Source organism: Octodon degus, unplaced genomic scaffold (assembly GCF_000260255.1).
Source record: "Octodon degus isolate 3935 unplaced genomic scaffold, OctDeg1.0 scaffold00257, whole genome shotgun sequence".
Classification (NCBI taxonomy): domain Eukaryota; kingdom Metazoa; phylum Chordata; class Mammalia; order Rodentia; family Octodontidae; genus Octodon; species Octodon degus.
Genome location: NW_004524833.1, coordinates 2,461,494 through 2,481,398, shown reverse-complemented (window position 1 = coordinate 2,481,398; position 19,905 = coordinate 2,461,494). Strand labels below are relative to the sequence as shown.

The 19,905-nt window shown below is 41.6% G+C and overlaps 1 protein-coding gene across 4 annotated transcripts in view; it reads left to right on the top strand.

The window, feature by feature from the left end:
- Window positions 1-19,499, top strand: part of Prkab2 (protein kinase AMP-activated non-catalytic subunit beta 2) — a 23,176-nt gene extending 3,677 nt beyond the window's left edge. For 2 of the 4 annotated variants that reach the window (XM_023706462.1, XM_004646185.2), the window contains 6 exons: window positions 8,159-8,325; window positions 9,433-9,526; window positions 9,857-9,977; window positions 14,823-14,956; window positions 15,617-15,685; window positions 17,759-19,499. In XM_023706462.1, the coding sequence (XP_023562230.1) occupies window positions 8,159-8,325; window positions 9,433-9,526; window positions 9,857-9,977; window positions 14,823-14,956; window positions 15,617-15,685; window positions 17,759-17,836 (663 nt within the window). In that variant the 3' untranslated portion in view covers window positions 17,837-19,499. Of the gene's footprint in view, window positions 1-8,135; window positions 8,326-9,432; window positions 9,527-9,856; window positions 9,978-14,822; window positions 14,957-15,616; window positions 15,686-16,532; window positions 16,570-17,758 lie in introns of all 4 variants that reach the window. The other 2 variants (XM_023706463.1, XM_023706464.1) reach the window with 2 other exon arrangements.
- Window positions 19,500-19,905: the final 406 nt, after the last annotated feature.

The window sequence follows — 19,905 nt, the reverse complement described above, 5'->3', positions numbered from 1 at the left end:
CTGGGGGATCGAACCGCAGTCCCTGATGCTTTGCTAAGCTTGTTCTAAGTAGGTGCTTTAGACCACTGAGCCATCTCTCCAGCCCCTCTGAATCAGATTATTAGGGTGTTATTCTTAGGCATATTTTTCTGTGACTCTGGTGTTGCCAGTCAGCCAGAGTGTACTGCTTTCACAGTTTGAGGACTGAGGTTTTCTCTTAGGCCAATTGCTTGTGAAAGTCTCCTAAAGTATTCTTTCTCTATTTACTTTGGTGTATGCGTATAGTTTTTCATACGGTGCATTGAGTAATACTGAGAAACAGTAGACAAGATAGATTTTTTTTTCCATTTTGGAATAAAGAAAAATAAATAAGCTTGTCTTTTTTTCTTTCAGTGCACATTATTTTATTAGTTAATATTTTGATTTGATATTATATAGTCTTATTGACCTATATACCACTCAGTGAAGCTATCTCAAGCATGGCAGGAGTTAGCAAACTTTTCTATACAAGTCAGATAGTAAATATTTTAGACTTTGTGTCTCAGTCTGTTATAGCTATTCAGTTCTACTGTAGGGTAAAAATAGCTGAAGATTATAGATAAATAAACGAGCATAGCTGTTTTCCAATAAATACATTATGAAAACATCTAACTCACTACTTGTAGTTTGCTAGTTCTTGGTCTGAAAGGACGGTAGTGAAGAAAAGCTAAGCAGTTAATTTTTTCTGAATTCTACAAATAATCATTTGACACTGGAACTGCTTTGCATAAAGGAAACTGTGTTTTTAATCTTTTGCTCCTTGTGACTGCAAAATTTTTCATCCTTACTCCTGAAATCATTAGGATAAACCTGGCATTAGTGAGCATCTATGAAGTTTGGTAACACTTCTCCAATTTTGCAAAATAAAATATTTGATTTTTAATTTTAGTTTTTTTGCAGGGCTGGGGATTGAACTGGGCTCCAGTTCATTAGATTAGGCAAGTAGACTACACCTGAGCTTCATCCTGAGTCCTTTGATTTTAAATTTTTACTGTCCTTTCTTTGTGTAACTTGCAGGATTTATGAGTTATGTAGGAATTTTCATGACAGTCAGTAATAGAGAGCTGCTTACATTTGCCTGTGAAAATGTATGCCTGACTAGAAAATGGGAAGGTATCTCCTATTCCCACATAGGCAGAACCGATACTGTATAATGGCCTTTTTACCAAAACTGATATGTAGACCTAGTGCAATCCCAATCAGAGTACAGCAGCATTCTTCAAAGAACTAGAAAAAAATAATTATAAAATTTATGTAGGGCTGGTGAGATGGCTCAGTGGTCTAAAACACCTACTTAGAACAAGCTTAACAAAGTAGAGGGACCGCGGTTCAATCCCCCCAGCACCACATGCCAGCCAGCCCTGCTTCCTGGTGGGCTGAGCTGGCCACACACACATACACACACACACACACAAATAAATAAATAAATAAATAAATAAATTAAAAAAAAAATTTATGTAGTGCCAGTGAGATAGCTCAGTGGTCTAAAGCACCAGCTTAGGCAAAGTGCAGGGACTGTGGTTCCACCCCTGGTACTACATGCTATGCCAGCCCCACCAGCGCTGAGCTGGCCACAAAAAAAATAAAATAAAATAAAATAAAATAAAAAAATGTGGGGCCCGGGGAGATAGCTCAGTAGAATAAAGTGCTTGCCTGGCATGCACAGGATCCCGAGTACAATCCCCAGTACCGCTAAAAAAATAAAAAAATAAATGTGGAACCCGAAGAGACTTAGGATAGCAAAAGCAGTCCTGGGCACTAAGCAACGCAGGAGGCATGAGGCATCACCATCCTGGATTTCAAGGGATAGTACAAAGCTGTGGTGATGAAAAGAGCATGGTAAGCCAGGTTTCGTGGCACAAGCTGTAATTCCAGCTTTCTGGTGGCTAAGGCAGGAGAACTGCTATGAGTTTGAGGCCAGGCTGGGCTACATAGTAAGTTCAGGGGTGGACTGAACTATATAGTGAGATCCTGTCTCAAAAAACCAAAACCAAGACACAGTGGCACACGCCTGTAGTCTTGGCACTCAGGAGGCTGAGGGAGGAGGGTTGCTGTGAATTCAAGGCCAGCCTGGGCTACATAGTGAATTGAAGGTCAGCCTAAAAGGCATAGTGAGACCCTGTCTCAAAACAAGAAGAAAAAGAAAGGAGACTTAGCAAGTCACAAAGGGGGGCAGCGCTGTTTCCAACACAACCCTGTGGAGCACTGTTATTCAGCAGTGCAGAGAACTCTTGCAGCATCTGTGGACGCAGCAGTCCACTTGCAGTGGACCCGGGACAGGGACAGCAGCTCCAAAGGACAAGGAGGCACTGGAGCAGGTGAACCGTGGGGACCTACGCCCACGGTGTGGTCTCTTACTGGTGGACTGGATGTTGTTAGGCTTTTTTTTTTTCCTTTTCAGGGGATTATGACTTTTTCCTTGCAGTGTAGGTGACAGCAAGTGGTGAACGAGTGACCCTTGGTTGTTGGAGGGAGAGATGTGCAATTGAGGATGCTCAGCAGTGAGCCTGACATGCCTGGGAGCCTGTGGTGCCACGTCTGTGGACATGAGGTTTCCCGTTGTTCAGCATCATGAGGGTGGCATGACATCTCCATAGGGAATATGGGAATCTGACACTGCCCTCAAACTTGACCCCTTCATGCCTTTGCAAGTGATCGCGGGCCCCAAAGAGCTTTTCTGCTGAGTTATATTCCTGGAGCCCATCAGAGCTCAAGCTCAGGGTGTTCTGCTACATGGGGGCTACCAGTGATGTCTGAATATGCTGTGCAGTGTCACAGGTGGGTTGAAGATGCCACTGTTATCCCCGGTAAAGACTGAGGGGCTACAGACTTGCACAGTGCATGCCATGACTATGTGACCTATTGACCCACTCCCTCTGCCAGCCAGGCCCAAGTTGCGGAGTCATCAGCAACAGATATACATGTCAGTAGCATCAGACATGAAAACTGAAATGTCAGAGTACATCGATTCATTTACAGTGGAAACCCAGCAGAGGTTAACTTCAACTACCTTTTCATGAAAAATGACTTGTGGAAATTTTTTTCTGGAGCAAAAAAACAATTGTGTAAGGAGTGAAGAATTTTGTACATTTGCTTATCTCCTGGCTTCCTGGTATGACAGGACAGGGACATTCTCCCCTCAGCCTCTGCCCCACTGCACAATGTGCTGTCTCTCTGGGGACCTAAGGACATGTGGGCTGCCCAGCAATGTCTCAGGAAGGAGGTGGATGTCAGGTTCTCCAAACCCTGTGGGATCCTGTGTCCTGCATCAGTGCACAGGATGGTGGCCACAGAAAATGCAGTAACACAGCTCTTCTGTCATACTGAATCACTGTTGAGCTGTACTGTGGCTCAGTGTGAGGCGTGTGCTTAGAATGTACTTAGCACGCTCATCTCCACGCCAGAACAGGATGGATGGATTTGGAGCAGCGGGCTTCCCAGATGGGCGGGAGCAAATGCTGCTGTCAGGAGCCCTGTACGTGTGACTGCGCCCTGAGTGTCTGCTATGGGAACTCTTCTGGCCGCTCTTCTGAGAGGATCCCAGGATGGAGATGCTGGCTCTGCACTGCATTCTCAGTGCCGCAATGAAGAGCAGAGAGCCGCAGGAGGCAGAGTGCTGCTGAAGGGCGGGGACATACGCTGCTTCAGTCTTGCTCTGGGTCTTGTTTTCACATTTGTGTTGTGTAGTGTAGTGTAGTGTATATACCTCACAACTTTCCTGACAGAAAAAAACAGCAGGCGACAGAGCACCGAGCCTATGGTACCACCCTCTGGACCTGCGAGGAGACCTGTTATAGCAGGACAGTGTCTGTACAATCTCTCAGGAGCTGGCCCCAGGCAGACCTTGTGGGTGCAGCAACCACCCCGTCCATAGGACATCATGTCCCTGTGCTGGGCCCTGTGGACACCTGCTTCCCAGGCACAGTGTCTTGGTGGGGACCACGTGGAGATGCATGTGACCAAGGCAGGGACAACATTGGCTATAGACCAGGTGCAGAGAAGAGGACAAGGGCATGCATTGCTTCCCAGGGCCCTCAGGTGGCTTCAAGCCACTCCACCCTGGCAGTTTGTCACAGCAAGAGGGCTCTAGTGCCATGGAAGGGGTTGGTACTGTCAGTGAGACACTTGGTAGAGGGGAGGGCCAGAGTAACGGAGCAGGTGGGGACAGCTGATTGCAGGATGGCAGCGCATTCTGTGTGGGAGCTAGGCACGGGCCTTGGTGTCTGGGGTTGGGGAGCACGGGACCTCGGGATGCGGCCCACCAGGACCCTCCTCCAGCCCCCTTCTCAGGGCAGGCAGGTCAGGTGCCTGGCTGTGGACGCTTGCCTAGCTACCTGGAGTCGCCCTTTCCGGGTGGAATGTGAGCTGCTGGGTGAAGTCGGCATGTAGCACACTGGGTCCCTGCACAGCAGCTGGGGGTGCCTGCTGTAGGACCTAAGGGCTCAAGAAGCCCTTCAGTCTCTTGTCCTTCTGTCCTTCCATGAGGTAAGGTCCTACTCAGGGACAGGACACAAGGCTGTACAGAGGCCCTAGGATCCTTGGGAGAATCTGTGTCTCATCATTTGTCTGACCTGGACTCTGAACCCTGGCCTTCCCAAGGCTCGTGGCACAGGTCCTTGATGCGGCCTTTGCCTGAGGTGCTATTTTGTCCTCTTAAACCTGTTGCCAGATGCTGCTGCAGAATACTGTGGTTGGAGAGAAGTGAGACCCCCAGATGCAGTCCACTGTAAGGGTCCGTGAATTAATTCTGTGCACAAACAGGGTCTGGTGTCCCCGGGATCACCCAACAGCCCTTTGGCTACAGGAAACAAGGCCACCAAGACAGGGGCCATACCGCCCTCCTCTAAGGCCCACAGTCCTGACATTTTCTGGCCATGAGCTTCTGCTCATGAGCTGGACCTTGTGAAATGAAAGTAGTGCAGGACAACTGCATGACCATTACCTGGGGAGGCTGTCCTTGTCACCAATGTCCAAATGGTCTTGACCTTACGAGCTGCGCTTGGCACCTGAGGCAGGAGCGCCTCCAGGCACCACATAGTGGGGCTTAGGTTCAGGCACACCTGTGGTCTCAGCACTCAGGCTGAGGTAGGAAGATCACAATTGGGTGCCTAGCCTGGGCAACCTAATGACTTAGTGAGACCCTGTCTCAAATATATATATATATATATATATATATATATATATATATATATATATATATATATATATAGCTGGGGTTGTAGCTCAGGGCACAGAACCTGAGTTGAAATCCCCACTGCTAAAAGCAAAAACTAAACAAAAAATTGGTATCGTACTGACACAAAATCAGGCGTGGATCAGTGGAACAGAATAGAGGATGCAGAAAGATTCTGCCATCTGATCCTTGACAAAGGAGCCTGAAACACACACTGGAGAAAATACAGCCTCTTTAACAAATGGTTTTGGGAAAACTGGTTATCCACATGCAGAAGAATGAATCTGGAGCCCTATCTCTGATGCTGGTAAAATGGATTAGAAGACTGGATATTAAAACAACCTTGTGGAAGGTAGAGGTTATGGCTTATGTCTAGATGTCTCCCCGGAGCCTCATGCAATCATAGGTGGGGCTTTTCAGAAATTTCTGGTGTAGTATGTGACACTAGGACTGATTCAGAGTGCTGTGCTAGGCTCGGGGCACTAGGATTAAGGAGTGAACACCCTAGGTAAGAAGACGCTCGTAATGTCCCTTGGATTTTTGCTATCTTCTGTCCTCTGTGAACTGTTTCTCTGTGGTGCCCCTCTGCCACATCACCCTGCCTTGGAGTCAGCTGGTTATGGACTGAGACCTCTGTAAAGGGAGCTAAATAAACTTTTCTTCCTTTAACTTTGGGTGTTGGTTATTTTCTCTCAGCAATGAAAAAAGTACCTAATACAGTAGAATAAGTAAAGTTCCTAAAGACACAGTTGTACAAAAGGACTTTGTGAACAGAAGAGTAAGATGGCAGCAGTTGTGTTTGGAGGATCACTTTGAGTTAGAGCTGCGTAGTAAGACCCTGCACCAAATACATTTAAAAAACAAAATTAAAAAGCACAGCAAAGTAAAAAAATCAACAGAGTGAAGAGATAACCTATAGAATGGGTAATTTACCAGCTACTTCTCAGAAAAGGACTAATATCTGCAATATGTAAATGACTCAAAAAAAAAAAAAAATAAAAGACCTCCCCCAAAGTGAAAGACCCGATCAAAAGGCAGACAACTGAAGAAACAGTTCTCAAAAGATACAGCAAATAGCAGATACGTGAAAAAATATTCAGCATTTTGACCACTAACGAAGTGCAAGTCAAAACAACAGTGAGCTTTCCATCTTACTCCAGAAACAGTGGCTGTACAAACTGAACCAAAGAAGTGCTGGCCTGGCTGTGGGAAGGAGAGGAAAAGAAACCCTTCCACATTGTCGGTGGTTGGTAAGGAAGTCAGCCTGGAGAGTCGTCGAAACACTAAAACTAAAGATTCCATTTGATCTACCTATACCTCTTCTGAGTCCCTTCTAAGGTGTCACATAACAGTGATGCAAGTGTACCCAGCTCACAGTAGCTGAATCTTTAAAGCAGCCTGTATGTCCCTCAACAGGTGAATGGATAAGGAAAATCTGATAGATGGTCCCAGTGGAGTGCTATTATCATAAACAAAGGCAAGTTTAGTCATTTGAAGGAAAATAAGACTATAATGCTAGGTGAAATAAACCAGGTGCAGAGGTTAAATAAATAGGTTAAATAAATAATGGGTTTCTCATATAAGGGAAACCCATTGCATTAGTAATTTAAAGAGCACAGTAAGTGATGCCAGGAAGCAGGGAGGTAGACCTTCTGGCGATGGGAAGGGGACCTAGGAATGGAGGGATAGCAGGAGGAAGTCATGATGTGACGCACGTGTGTAGCTGCTCCCCACAGTGTGTGTATTCATTGTCACAGTGTGTTCTGAACTGGCCGGCTCCGGAAGGAGCAGCTTCTCCCCAGCTAGGAAAGGCTTTAATCCAATGAAACATCATAGTACACGGAAAATTAAAAATGTTACCTGACTTAATTTTTAATAAGACCATACTTTATATTTTTCTTTTTTTCAGAGAAAAATACTCAGGCATACACGATTGTCTTCCTTCTATGAGTTAAACAGTAACAGGCAGTAAGGATGTTTCTAAGAGTCACCTTGCAAGAGTGAGTGATCCATATGAACGCAGATGTTAAGTTCTGTTAGGCTGCACTTGAGCCATTTTATCTTTTGGGTCCTACATGAGTCTTTCTAGTTGTTTCGGGGGTGGGTAAGTATATTTTGATGAAAACATTTTCCCACGAGTTTTAAAAATACATTTTAAAATCTGACACTCTGTGGCATCAGGACATGTCACAGAGCCTTATTTCCTGCTTCACGGGCCTTTTTCCTTTTCTTTGGAGCTAGGGTCCTGCTCTGTAGTTTCGGCTAGCCTTGAACTCGTGCCAGTTTCCATCCGAAAGATTTAGAATTCACACTGCACTACCAAATCCCCAGTGCTCTTAAGCGTTGTATTAGACGTGTTCTCTTCTGTTGGAAGTCCTTGAGGAAGCTTCAGGGGTTCATTCTTAGCGAATGTGTAACTGCTTTAGTTCTGCGTTCACTGACGGGATAGTGTAAGCTTGAGGAATGTGTGGTTTTTTGAATCCAAGCATCTTTATTGTGTGTTTTTCCCAAGGTGGACATCTTTTTGAACTTTCTATTTTGGTAACAGCATAAAGTTTATGAGTGTGCTGTGGATCCCCACCATATTTTTCACGATTTTCAGGAAACATTATCTGGAATTGTTGATTTGAAAATTTAAGATGAATCCTGTTTGTACCAATGAGAGATTCCACACCGTTTGTCACAGTCTCTAGTCTACATGGGAGCCTCTGAACTACTGAGTGCAAGATCCGTGCCATAAGTGTGGGAGTTATTTTTCTTGAAAGGCAGCACCTGCCAACTGTCCAGCTTAAACTTCCCAACAGATACTTTTTTTCTATAGCTTATTCAAAATCTGATTTGCTTGCCAATATTAAATCTTAAAAGCTTTAAAAGCCTAGTACCCCTCCTTACCCTAGGAAGGAGAGTAACCTTTTAAGAATTCTTGGGTCACAATTTATTCTAGGGATGACCTACTCCTTCTTACAGCTACCTGGGGACAAAGACTTTGTATCATGGCAGCAGGATTTGGATGACTCCATAAAGCCCACACAGCAGGCCCGGCCCACTGTTATCCGCTGGTCTGAAGGAGGCAAGGAAGTCTTCATCTCTGGGTCCTTCAACAATTGGAGCACCAAGATTCCACTGATTAAAAGGTAAAGAAGCACAAGGGCCTGAGTTCAATCCCCGGTTCCGCCAAAAAAAAAAAAAAAAAGAATGTACCTCAATTTGGCTGGTGAGATGGCTCAGTGGTCTAAAGCACCTACTTAGAACAAACTAAAAGCACAGGGACCGCGGTTCAATCCCCCAGCACCACATGCCAGCCAGCCCCGCCCCCTGGTGGGCTGAGCTGGCCACACACACACTAAATAAATAAATATTAAATAAATAAATTAAATAAAAGGTAAAGATGTGTGTCATGGTTGAGTTTACAGGCTCCAGGAACTAACTTCCTTTAGAATAGAAACCAAGATAGACTACTGTCTGCCTACTATGTGCTCTCTGAAGAACGTGCCTCTTTCTCGGACTACTTATTGTATCTATGGCCTTATTTTTTAATCCTCATAAATCAGAGATGTTTTACTTAGAATTATTGCCTCAAGTGCGTTTGTAACCCCTTTGTACTTAGATTCTTAGGAGAGTGTCACATAAATCTTTTCTGTGTTTGCGAGAAGCCTTCAGTTACTTTGACCTCCATGTTTAATTAAGATACAACTACGTAGAAACGTTACCTGATTTTGTTGCTGCTGTTGCCACTGTTGTTTTGCAAAGCAGTAATGAACTATTTAACTTTGGTATGATGAGCCATTCTCTAGAAAAATCTCACCAAAGTATGGACAGAATACTTGGAAACATTTTTGTATGCTAAACATACTTGCGGGCCGGGGAGATGGCTCAGTGGAATAAGCGCTTCCCTGGCAAGCGCAAGGTTCAATCCCCAGTTCCGCCAAAATAAATAAAATAAAATAAAATAAATATGCTTGCTACTTTATACTTATAAGTCATCAAAATATCTACTAAAGCGATCCATTTTGGGGAATCAATGACTTTTTTTCCAGATACTAGTTAAAACAAGTTATTGCAGGGGGCAGGGAGGTGTTGGCAAATACATGTCCAAGGTGATATAGAAAGCAAAATTGATTTACACATTATTTGGTCCATGAGGAATTCAGAGGCTTGGGATTATGAGTAGTCACTGGCATACCTTGATTTTCATACTTTATTCTCTAAAAAGAACCTGTTTGACCTGATTTCTTTTGTAGCCATAATGATTTTGTTGCCATCCTGGACCTTCCTGAGGGAGAGCATCAATACAAATTCTTTGTGGATGGACAATGGGTTCATGATCCCTCAGAGGTAAAGTCTTCATCTCAAAGGGTAGACTTGATTTAGCAGCCTCACTTTAGCTATCGTTGGTGTTGGGACTGATGGCCAACAGCACGCAGTGCACAAGGATTCTCTTGATAAGAGATGGAAGTGCTAACTGTGGTCATTCTTAAGTTTAACTAAAAAATACAACTATCATTTTTTCATATATAATCCAAATTTTGTTAAGTTTTTGGTTAAAAAAAAATTCTTGAGTAGAAGACTTAAATAGTACATTGGTTTCCTTTAGTATTCTTTCTATGGCCTTCACAAGTGGTTTTGAAAAAGGAATTCAGTAATTTTTTCTGTTTACTCTTTCAGCCTGTGGTTACCAGTCAGCTCGGCACAATTAACAACTTGATCCATGTCAAGAAATCTGATTTTGAAGTATTTGATGCTTTAAAGCTAGACTCTATGGAAAGCTCTGAGACATCGTGTCGAGGTAATGTGGTAGAGTTGGCCCTCTCATGCTGGGCTTTGCTTGTACTAACATATTCTTTCCTCAAAGTGTTTAAGTTTTATGTTTCAATTTCTTCTCAGGAGTCTTCTGAGCCCTATGTATACTTATATATCCTATAAACAGTTGGTCCCCTTCTTTGCGGCAAAAAAATTTTAGTCTGGTGCATTTTATTTCAAACTTTTTACTAGGATTCAAATCAGACATTTGTTTTGCATGCCAACCTAATGTTTGTTTTGCACCCCCCGCCCTAAACTCCTAACACAGGTCCTGTGGTAGAATGTTTGACATCCTCTTTTCTATTTTATCTTTTATAGACCACTAATAGGCTGTAGCCTATATAGTTTGAAAAGATATTTCTAGTAATACTTCAGATTCTCCACTGAGTTTGGTGGAATCACCAACAAAAGTTAGAAGTGCTTGGTTTGTCTTCTTAAGGTGCCTCAGCTTAATCTTGTCAATATGAGACTTGGCAATTCAGCAGTTTTATGAAACTCTGTAGATACAGTAATCCTTGGGGGAAAATAGGTTAAAAATTAAAAACCACAATTAATTTGTAGGTAATTGCAGTTTTATGTGTTTTTGCTTAAAAAGTGGTAAGAGAGACCAGTCCATGTTTCTTTGCTGCAGTTCTGTCGTAATCTGCTGTAACTCAAGGCCTTCTTTTCTTACATTTAGGTAGTATCAGGAGAGTAGTTGGCAAACCACATTCACAGGAGCCAGCCTGCAAACTGCGCTAGGGGGTAGAACTAGGGATAAAAGACAAGAGAGACAAATTTCTAACCAAGGGGGACTGCGGTGCTCCTGTCTGAAGGAGGCAAGAGCCCTGGGAATCCACAGGTCTCCTTTTCATTAGATAAAACAAGGCAGTGTTTAGCAGTCCTGCAATTCAAAGTTCAAGAAACCGTAAATGATTAATGAGGAACATAACTTTACAGCCCATATGTAATTTTTTTTGTTTAGCCCTTGGCTGATGTTGTGCTCAGGGGTATTGTGAGCATCAGGATTCCTGCACACAGACACAGGAGGGCAGCGTTCCACCCCCTCTTCCATCCCAGGAAAGGTCAACAAGGCCTCACATAGTCTCCCACACAGTTACTACTTTATAACTTTACATTAAGAGCGATGTTCCTCTAAAGAACTATAAGCTGTATTTCCACTAAGCATGCTTCACTATTGTGAGTTCAAAGCCCGTTTCACCTACTGACTAGTTTTGCCAGCAAGGACAATCAATCTGATCACCCCTCAATCTTTTGGGTGCTCAGTTCGTTGACAGTAAAACCAGGAGCTTGGGCTCAGTGTTCTCCACAATCACAGTACCTTGATCTCAGTACAGAACTTGAGATCAGGCCGGCAGGAAGACAGGAAGACACCGAGGACCTTTGGAAAGCGTCCAGCTTTTATTACTGTTATTGTGCTAGCAGACTGGGGACAGTGAAGTCCCAATCACCAGCCCCGCCTTGGGTTTTATAGTGCCTTATATAGGTTGTTAGAAGGAAGTAAAATGGTAGATAACAGGATACTCTACAGTTGGTTACACGTGTTTTGCCTTATGCAAGCTAATGGGGGCTCCTGTCATATAATGAGCGTTATTCTTCCTGTTCACCATAACCTGGAAGAATAAATCCTTGCCTAAGACTGAGCTGAGCTGTCCTTGAGGTGGGAGGTCTCTGGAAAACTTGAAAGCAAGCAGAACAGTGCCACTTGTCTTGCAGCTGGCATTGGAATGTTAAGCCTTGTTAAATTTTGCAATTCTTTGCCTGAGAACAGGCTGTGTTTTCCAGTTTCAGCCTTGTGTAGGGTTAGACGTGTATGTTTTAAGATATCTTTACATTAAAAACTTCCTGTACATCTTAAGTGAAATACATCAGAATCTTGGGGCTCAAGGAGCCCTGTGACATTTCTGAAAGAGTTATCTGTAGTGTAATGATTGCCTGTTGAGGAAAAATTTGAAAATAGTTGTTTTCATTATATAAGCCGAGTTAAGCTGTACATTACAAGGGTTAAAAATGAATTGAATTATGCATTAACTTGCATTATATGATTGCGTTATATGATTCTCACAGAGCAACTGATAATAGTCAACCATAATTATGTAGTGAGAGGACTAGTACGCTTTGAATATTTCTCTGTTCCCTGTTGCGCCCAGTTTCCGTCCGCTGAGGTAAGGCTTAGCATAGGTTTTATTAGGAATCTATAGGTAATCGATGTCAGTGTGTGCGCAGGGAGTTACTTTTTTATGTAGCAAGTGTCTAGCTCCTTCTACGACATTGGTCAAATCATTGAACCGGGGATTGAACTCAGGCCCTTGCACTTAGCAGGGAAGCGCTTCTTCTACTGAGCCAGCTCCCCGGCCCGCAGCACAGTTTTGTGGCCTGGACGACAAAATCATTGAAAGTGCTTTGAAAAGTTTCAGTTTCTGTATGTTTCTAAGATACTGATATCACTATTCTTGCTACTTTTTCCTTTTGCTTCATAGGTGTTTAACTGAAGTCCGAGTTCTTTAAACGAACTGGTTATTAAAATCATTGCCAGTGGAGACTAGAAAACATTACTGAGTTTTTTTAAGTTCTTAAGTTACTTGTTTTTTGGGGTTTTTTTTTTGTTTGTTTGTTTTTTGTTTTTGAGAGAGGACAGTTCAGGCTGGCCTTGAACTTACCATGCAGCGTAGGCTAGTCTTGAACTTTAGGCTTTCCTTCTGGCTTAGTTTCCTGAGTGCTGGGATTACAGCCATGTATCACTACTTCTGGCTACATTTTAAACAAAAATTCCATGTTTGTACCTTTCCTTCTAGTCTGTACTCTTTTTATATTTTTGAAATATAATTTGCATAACATATCCACCCTTTTTGTTGTACAAGTCAAGACTTTTTAGAATAGTGACAGCTCTATAATTGTTGCTACAGAAACTGTTGCTATTTAAAATTCCAGAGTACTTTTATCCCCCACCAAAGAAACTTTGTACTCAGTAGCACTCATTGCCCATTTCCTTTTTTCTTTTGTCTCTGTCAAGCACAAATCTATTCTCTTTCTTTATGGGTTTGCCCATTGTGGACATTTCATATAAATAGGGTCATATGATTTGTGCTCTTTTGTGTATGGCTTCTTCGACGAGTATAATGTTTGGAGGATTCATCCATGTTATAGCATGTATTAGTGCTTTGCTTTTATGACTGAATAAAATTCCATGTTAAACCATTTGTTTAGCCATTCTTTGTTGGTAAGCGTTTGGATTATTTCCATGATTTGACTATTATAAATAATGTTGCTATGAATGTTCCCATACAAATTTTTGTATGGATATATGTTTCATCTTGGGCATGTACCCAGGGATGTAACTTCTGGGTCATAATGAAACTTTATACTTAACTTTGTGGAACTGCCAAACAGTTTCCTGAAGTGAATATATTGTTTATATACCCAGTAGCATGCTGTAGACTACAGTAGTAGTATGAAGGTTTCAGTCTCTCCACTAGTTGTTACTATGTTATTTGATTAAAGCCAGCTAGTAAGAAATTATATCTTATTGTGGTTTTGCTTTTCCCTTTCCTAATGACCACTCTTACATTTTCTCCATATTGCTGCAGTTTTTGTAGTTATCAGTTGTCCTAGTGCTTATTGCCATATTTGCTTAGGTAGAGAAAAGAGGAGATCTGACTTTTTAACCTTATTTTAAAGTTTATAAGACATCCTAATAACCGTTATCCCTTTGCTTTCCTCAAACACATTGGGAAAGAGGGCAAAAGATGATTATTTTTATTTTACAGATGAAGAAATTGGTCACGTAAAAGTAATTGTCTTGTCATGCAGCTGATAAGTGGAGTAGTTCATCCCCAAGTCTAGATTTTGACCTTCTCATCTTCTCATGGGATCACGTTGCCATGTTGGGGATCTTTGTGCTTTATGTTCAGGATGACTTGGACTTTTACTTTTTTCCCCCCCCCCCCATAATTTTATTGCGAAACAAATAGCAATGAGACAGTTTCAAACCAAATCGGTAGGACAGCTTCAATAATTAACACATTGTATACATTCTTCCTAGTGGTTAATTGCTGTACAAGATGCAGACATGATATCCTATTTACAAACAATATTAAAACAAATCCCTCTATTCATTAAGAGAATGCAACTATATATCTATCCTAACCATTTTGAATACACAGATACAAAATGGACATTCATCTGTATCCCCTTTTTTGTTAAGTTCCGTTATTTGAATATTATAGGTATGTTAACTCAGCAAAATATTCTAAAAGAGTCCAGTAGTCCATAATAGTATTGGAGGGGCCAGGGAGATGGCTCAGTGGAATAAGTGCTTCCTAGGCAAGCACAAGGGCCTGAGTTCAATCCCCGGTTCTGCCAAAAAAAAAAGAGATTAACATAATACTGTTGGGTCTTCCACTCCACTGGCAACAGAAATTGTTGACCTGTGCCCCCTACAGCTCAACATAACAGCATGGCTTTTCTTCTTATACTTTGTTTTTATACTTTTCTGCTGGATGGTTAAGACCAAGGTAAAGCAGGACCTATGCAACAAGAGTTGTAGCTTTTGGGTCTGATAAGGTCAGTGAAATCCCCTCAGGATTTATCCTGAGATCCTGTACCTCAGATTGTAGAACCTTTGTCAGTGTCAGCCATGTGGATGAGTCACGGCCATTGCTTGGCCATGGACTTTTACTTTTGGTACCTTAATAGTTGTAGGTCCATTAGGCCACAAGGTGACAAGCCATGGCTACTTTAGTATTTAGTATTAGTGGACATGTATTGATAGCTTTCTCCAGGTATTGTTACCAGTTTTTCTATCTTTCCCTCATATCTGCGTATTTTTCAGACCTTTCCAGCTCACCTCCAGGGCCTTATGGTCAAGAAATGTATGTCTTTCGATCTGAGGAGAGATTCAAATCTCCACCTATTCTTCCTCCTCACCTACTTCAAGTTATTCTTAATAAGGACACTAATATTTCTGTGAGTATCCTGAGCATGTTGGGGTTTCTAGGACCATCAGGGCCAAAACTCAATAATTTTAGAGTGAGATTATAAATCATATACATAACCAGTAGCATTGTACTTACAGATTCTGTTTTCCAAGACTGAGTTTTACCTAAGCAGATGCACAACATACAGTTGCCTCTGTTCCTCATGAAATCAGGCCTAAACTATTGCTACAAGCAGCATGTGCTATTTCTGTTCCAACTGGAGACACTTAGATAGATGTACAAAAGGATTACAGATCTTTTTTGCTTATGATTTACATCTCTGATTATTGTAGTTGAGTTCCACTGATTTTATTTTTAACCACTTAACACAAATCTTCCATCATTTGTTATAGGCAACATTTTGTTTAGGTCTATTAAGGAACAGTAGTAGCTGTTGAAGTTCAGTGTTTCTGCCTGTACTGAAATTTTCCAAATTTTCTATAATGGGAATGTGTTATGTGTGTGTGTGTGTGTGTGTGTGTGTGTGTGTATGTATATATATATATATTTTTTTTTTTTTTTATTAGTTAAAGGAGATAAGCTATTCTAGAGTTCTTAGTACTCTCAAAGTGTTCTAAGATAGCATTGACTGTTTGGCTTTGCTATACATTTAATCCCATTGACTGATTTTTTTTTTCCTCTTTCTTAGTGTGACCCAGCCTTACTCCCTGAGCCCAACCATGTTATGTTAAACCACCTCTATGCATTGTCCATTAAGGTGAGTGGTGGTCTTGATTCTGTATAGCTCCTTGAAAGGAGAGGCTCAAGGTGATGCATACTCTACAGTTGTTACTTGCTCTTGTACTTACTAAAGCTGAAGCTGATAGTAATGGTCAAATTATAGAATTTTTTCTTTCTTTTACTGGGTTGATTTTAAATATCAGTCTCTGTATCTGTGTTCTGACTAGCGGGACTGTTCAGTAACTGAATAGACTTTCTAGCTTCCCGGGTTCTTTTCTGGTGGCTGAAAACTTTACATTACTTCCTTAAGTTTGAATTTCTACCAGTTGCACTTCACAAAAAAATCATATTTCTTCCAGTGAATGTGGTAGTAAGGCTTCCACTTTTTAAATGTGAAATTGAACTACTTTCAGGTGCTTCTGTCATAGATATCCAAGAACTTGCGTTTCTCCTACACAGTAGGTAGAGGAGGATATGACCAGATTTTCCCCGTTCCCTGAACCTCTAGAGGCCTTTGTTTTTCTGCTATTTTAGACTCTGGGTTGAAAATAACTGTTCTGTTGTGTCTTGCCATCCATTGTAGTTTGGTTATTAGAATAGTTACATAGCTCTGTGGCTGTCAAGCTAGGCTGATAATTATCAGAATCACTTATGGAATTTTGTGAGCGTGCAAATTCTGTGGCTACATCCCTAGAGAATCAAAGTTCATGCATCTAGGGTGGGCCTCAGTAATTTTTTCTTTAAACCATTTATATTTCTTAGGTATGTAGCTAGATTATTAAAAAGCACTAACTTAAATTACATGGTAGTATGTAAATATATGTGAATTTCATTTTTGTAATTACCTTGTGAGGTAAGTATTATTTTTAACCCCTGTTTTATAGATAAAGAAACTAAGGCTCAGAGAAGGTCAGATTGCCAGTAAGTACCAGAGACAGGACGGAGGTCCGGTCCTCTTATCTTGGTTTCTTGTTCTTTCCTGTGTCATTACTCCAGATCCCCCTAAAGCAGGTCATTCTCTTACTTGTCTCTTACTTCAATAAAGTCTTCTCTGTCACCAAGCTTTGTACTTGCCTTGCTTCTGTCATATTTAGGCTGTTTATCAGCATACACTAGTCATAGAATGGTAACCTTAGAAACGTTCATTTTGCATAATACAGAGCAGTGGAAGGTAGGAAGACAGACTGATTTTAAACTGGATTTCTTGGGGTTGTTTGGGATCTGATTCAACTTTATTACTTCTTGTAATTGCTCTTCAGTTATCAGCTGGTATCATAGGCCTGCCATCTCCTGTAGCGTACCCGCACTCTGTAGCATAGCCTGAAAAATGATAACCTTTATTTTCTTCTTACTGGGCTGACCTAATTGAAGTGCTCTGGTTCATCTTGGCTTTGACTCATTCATGGGTTTCTCGCCTTGTTTAGGCCATTTGAAACTGGTCCATTGGATTGAGTGTATTTCTAAGGAGAATTTTATCTACTATGTTCAAGAATAGCTGGAGATTCTTCAGTTCCCTTTACATCAGAGACTTTTCATCTCTGGCATTCAGTGGGAAGTAGACTTCTTTAAGAGCTTACAAATGGTTTTTGAGAAGGATCGGTTTCCTTCTCACTGCACTTGATTTCCTTCTAGACCTGGAGAATAGAATATTCCCATTTTTTTTCACTAGTTTTAAACCTAGTATTGAATTTAAAGTGATGAAAAGTGTGAGGTAAGAAGCTAGTATTTATTCAGCACTTTTTATGTGTCTTTTTTTTTTTTTTTTTTGGTACCAGGACCTTGTGCTCAGTAGGCAGGCCCTGTGCCGCTGAGCTATGTCTCTAGCCCTGTGTCAAGTTCTTTGTCACATATTACCCTGTAATCATAATTTCTTGATGATAGGTGTTATCTTTTGTATCATGAGGGAAAAAGGCCCAGAAACTGTAAGTGGATTACCCACGGCTATCGAATTAATGATACAGGAATTCAGATTACAGTTCAAGATGACCTCTTTCTACTACAGCTAAATTATCTCTGTAACAAGTGAATAGCTGTGAAGGACTAATGGCTGGGAACAGCTGCCTGTGGCCCGAACTAATGAATTAGCCGTGTGTGCTTCTTTTCCTTGCAGGATAGTGTGATGGTCCTTAGTGCCACCCACCGCTACAAGAAGAAATACGTCACTACGCTGCTGTACAAGCCCATCTGAAGGCATCCTTCCTGCCTTGAGGATTCAGGAGAAGCCCCTTCCTTGCCTGTGAACTGAACCAGTCTTCTCTGAGACTGGAAGGCTGATTTGCTTTGAGGCTGATTGATGTGTGTGTTTCAGAGCCTCTGAGTAGGATGCTCTGCTTTTGCATTTGATTGCAGAGAAGAGATTTATGAGTTCATGGAATTTATTTTAAGAAAAAAATATATATGAGAGGAAGGTTATATATATATGTGTGAGAGGAAGGTTACTGGAAGCCTCTAGCCCCAGCTAGATGTATTATTTCTGCCTGTGGGTACTCACTACGACCTGTTTAGGGGACCTGAGGGAATAATTAACCACAGGAAGCATTCTTTCTTAAAATGAAAGAATAGCAACTCTTAGAATCCTTGTTGAGTGGCGATTCTGCCACCACTGCCTTGGCTATCCAAGGGATGCACTGGGGCTGGACTGCCGCCCTACTTAGAGCTACGTCGCTGCAGGGGTGACTTTTCTTGCATGGGCTCTCTGTCTTCCCACAGTATGTGACATGGCCTGTGTTTTTTATTTGCTACAACTTGCCCCTAAAGAACCCGTTTTTCCCTCTCATTTATTCTTTTAATAACCTTCAAATTCTGCACCTGACCCCTCTAATGCAAAACTCACTGGGTAAGTAACCCCTTTGAAAAGCTGTGTGAGGTCTGACTGACACACACTAAAACTAGGGATGCCAGAAGGGTTAGCCTGTTACAGGTTTGGGCCACTGTGTTCCTGCTGGAATGAAATAGGACTCAGCGTTATAAGACAGAAGATGTAGTTTTAATTTGGAGCTACAGCTTCAGCAGTGTAGCACATTCCTGTAGGTTTTTGAACCCAGCCTGGCCCTGCTTCTACCTTCTCAGAGCAACTGCTCTGTAGGTAGACTTGGAATCAAGCAAAACTGTGTCTTTCATCGTTGGCAGATTTTTGTGAGCCTGCATTTTTCCTTTAATTTAAAAAAATGCCTTTCATTGGTCTTAAGAGGCTCTATCGAAGAATTTCGTGTTTTTAAAAAATGGTGATTTTCCTTTCTAAAGAAATCTACAACTTTACATTAATATAGCCAGCCTTGCATGCAGCATTACACTAGTACTGCTGTAGAGATTGGTCCATTTAAGCTCACTTGGTGCACACAGTGGATTCCCTTAACACAGATGTATAAAGCCACAACCCAGGAAACTTATCTCTGGCATTCCTAACCATGAAAAGTGTTATTCTTTATACCAAATGTTAACAAGATCCTTTTTTTCTTTAAAAAAAAATATGTTTGATGATGAAGAGAATCACTGATACCTGCTTATGGACTGAAAAGTATTCAATCTACCCTTGAGGTTTAGAGGTAGAGCATTTCCCCCAAGTATCGTGCCCTCTCCATTTGACAGATAAAGTCAGACATTCCTTATTTAAGGAAACCCAAGTGTTGGATAGTTGAGATAGCCCTTGACTGCTGCCGTGAGCCCAGCCACACTGAAAGAGCACCCACAGGTTAGTGTAGCTTTCTTCTGACTACTTTTCCCAAGCAGAGATGACAACACAGTTGTCTTTGAGTCTGTTGACCTCTTTGATCCCAGGTATGGAGCAGTAAAGTGGCAGTGTTGTTTGTAGGGAAAGCATTAGTGCTTTGGTACTTGTTAATTGTTGAAAGGAAAAACTGAGTTAGCCATTCAAAGTTACCTTCAGGAGAATTTTTTGTGGTCCAAATCATTTTTGAATGGTGTGCCATTTTAAAAATCTAGGCCAAGTCTTATAACCAATTCTCAGGATCTAGATAGTTGTTAGTTGTATTGGAATTTGGTTTCTATCCAGTATCCGTAGAGTAAGTGGGCCACTTAGGAAGATTCAGAATCTTGGTGGTTACAGAGAGGCTTTTGTTGTACTTCTTATTGTCAACAGTATTGAAACATAATTATGTGTATTAAAATTTTTACTCCACAAAGGTGTATGTACCACTATAGTGGGGCAGGAGAAAAGGTCCCTTCAGTTTGTCTCAGGCCATATGCTTCTGTGAATTAGGTGTGTCCCTGATGAAAGTAAGTTTTGGTGCTGGTGAT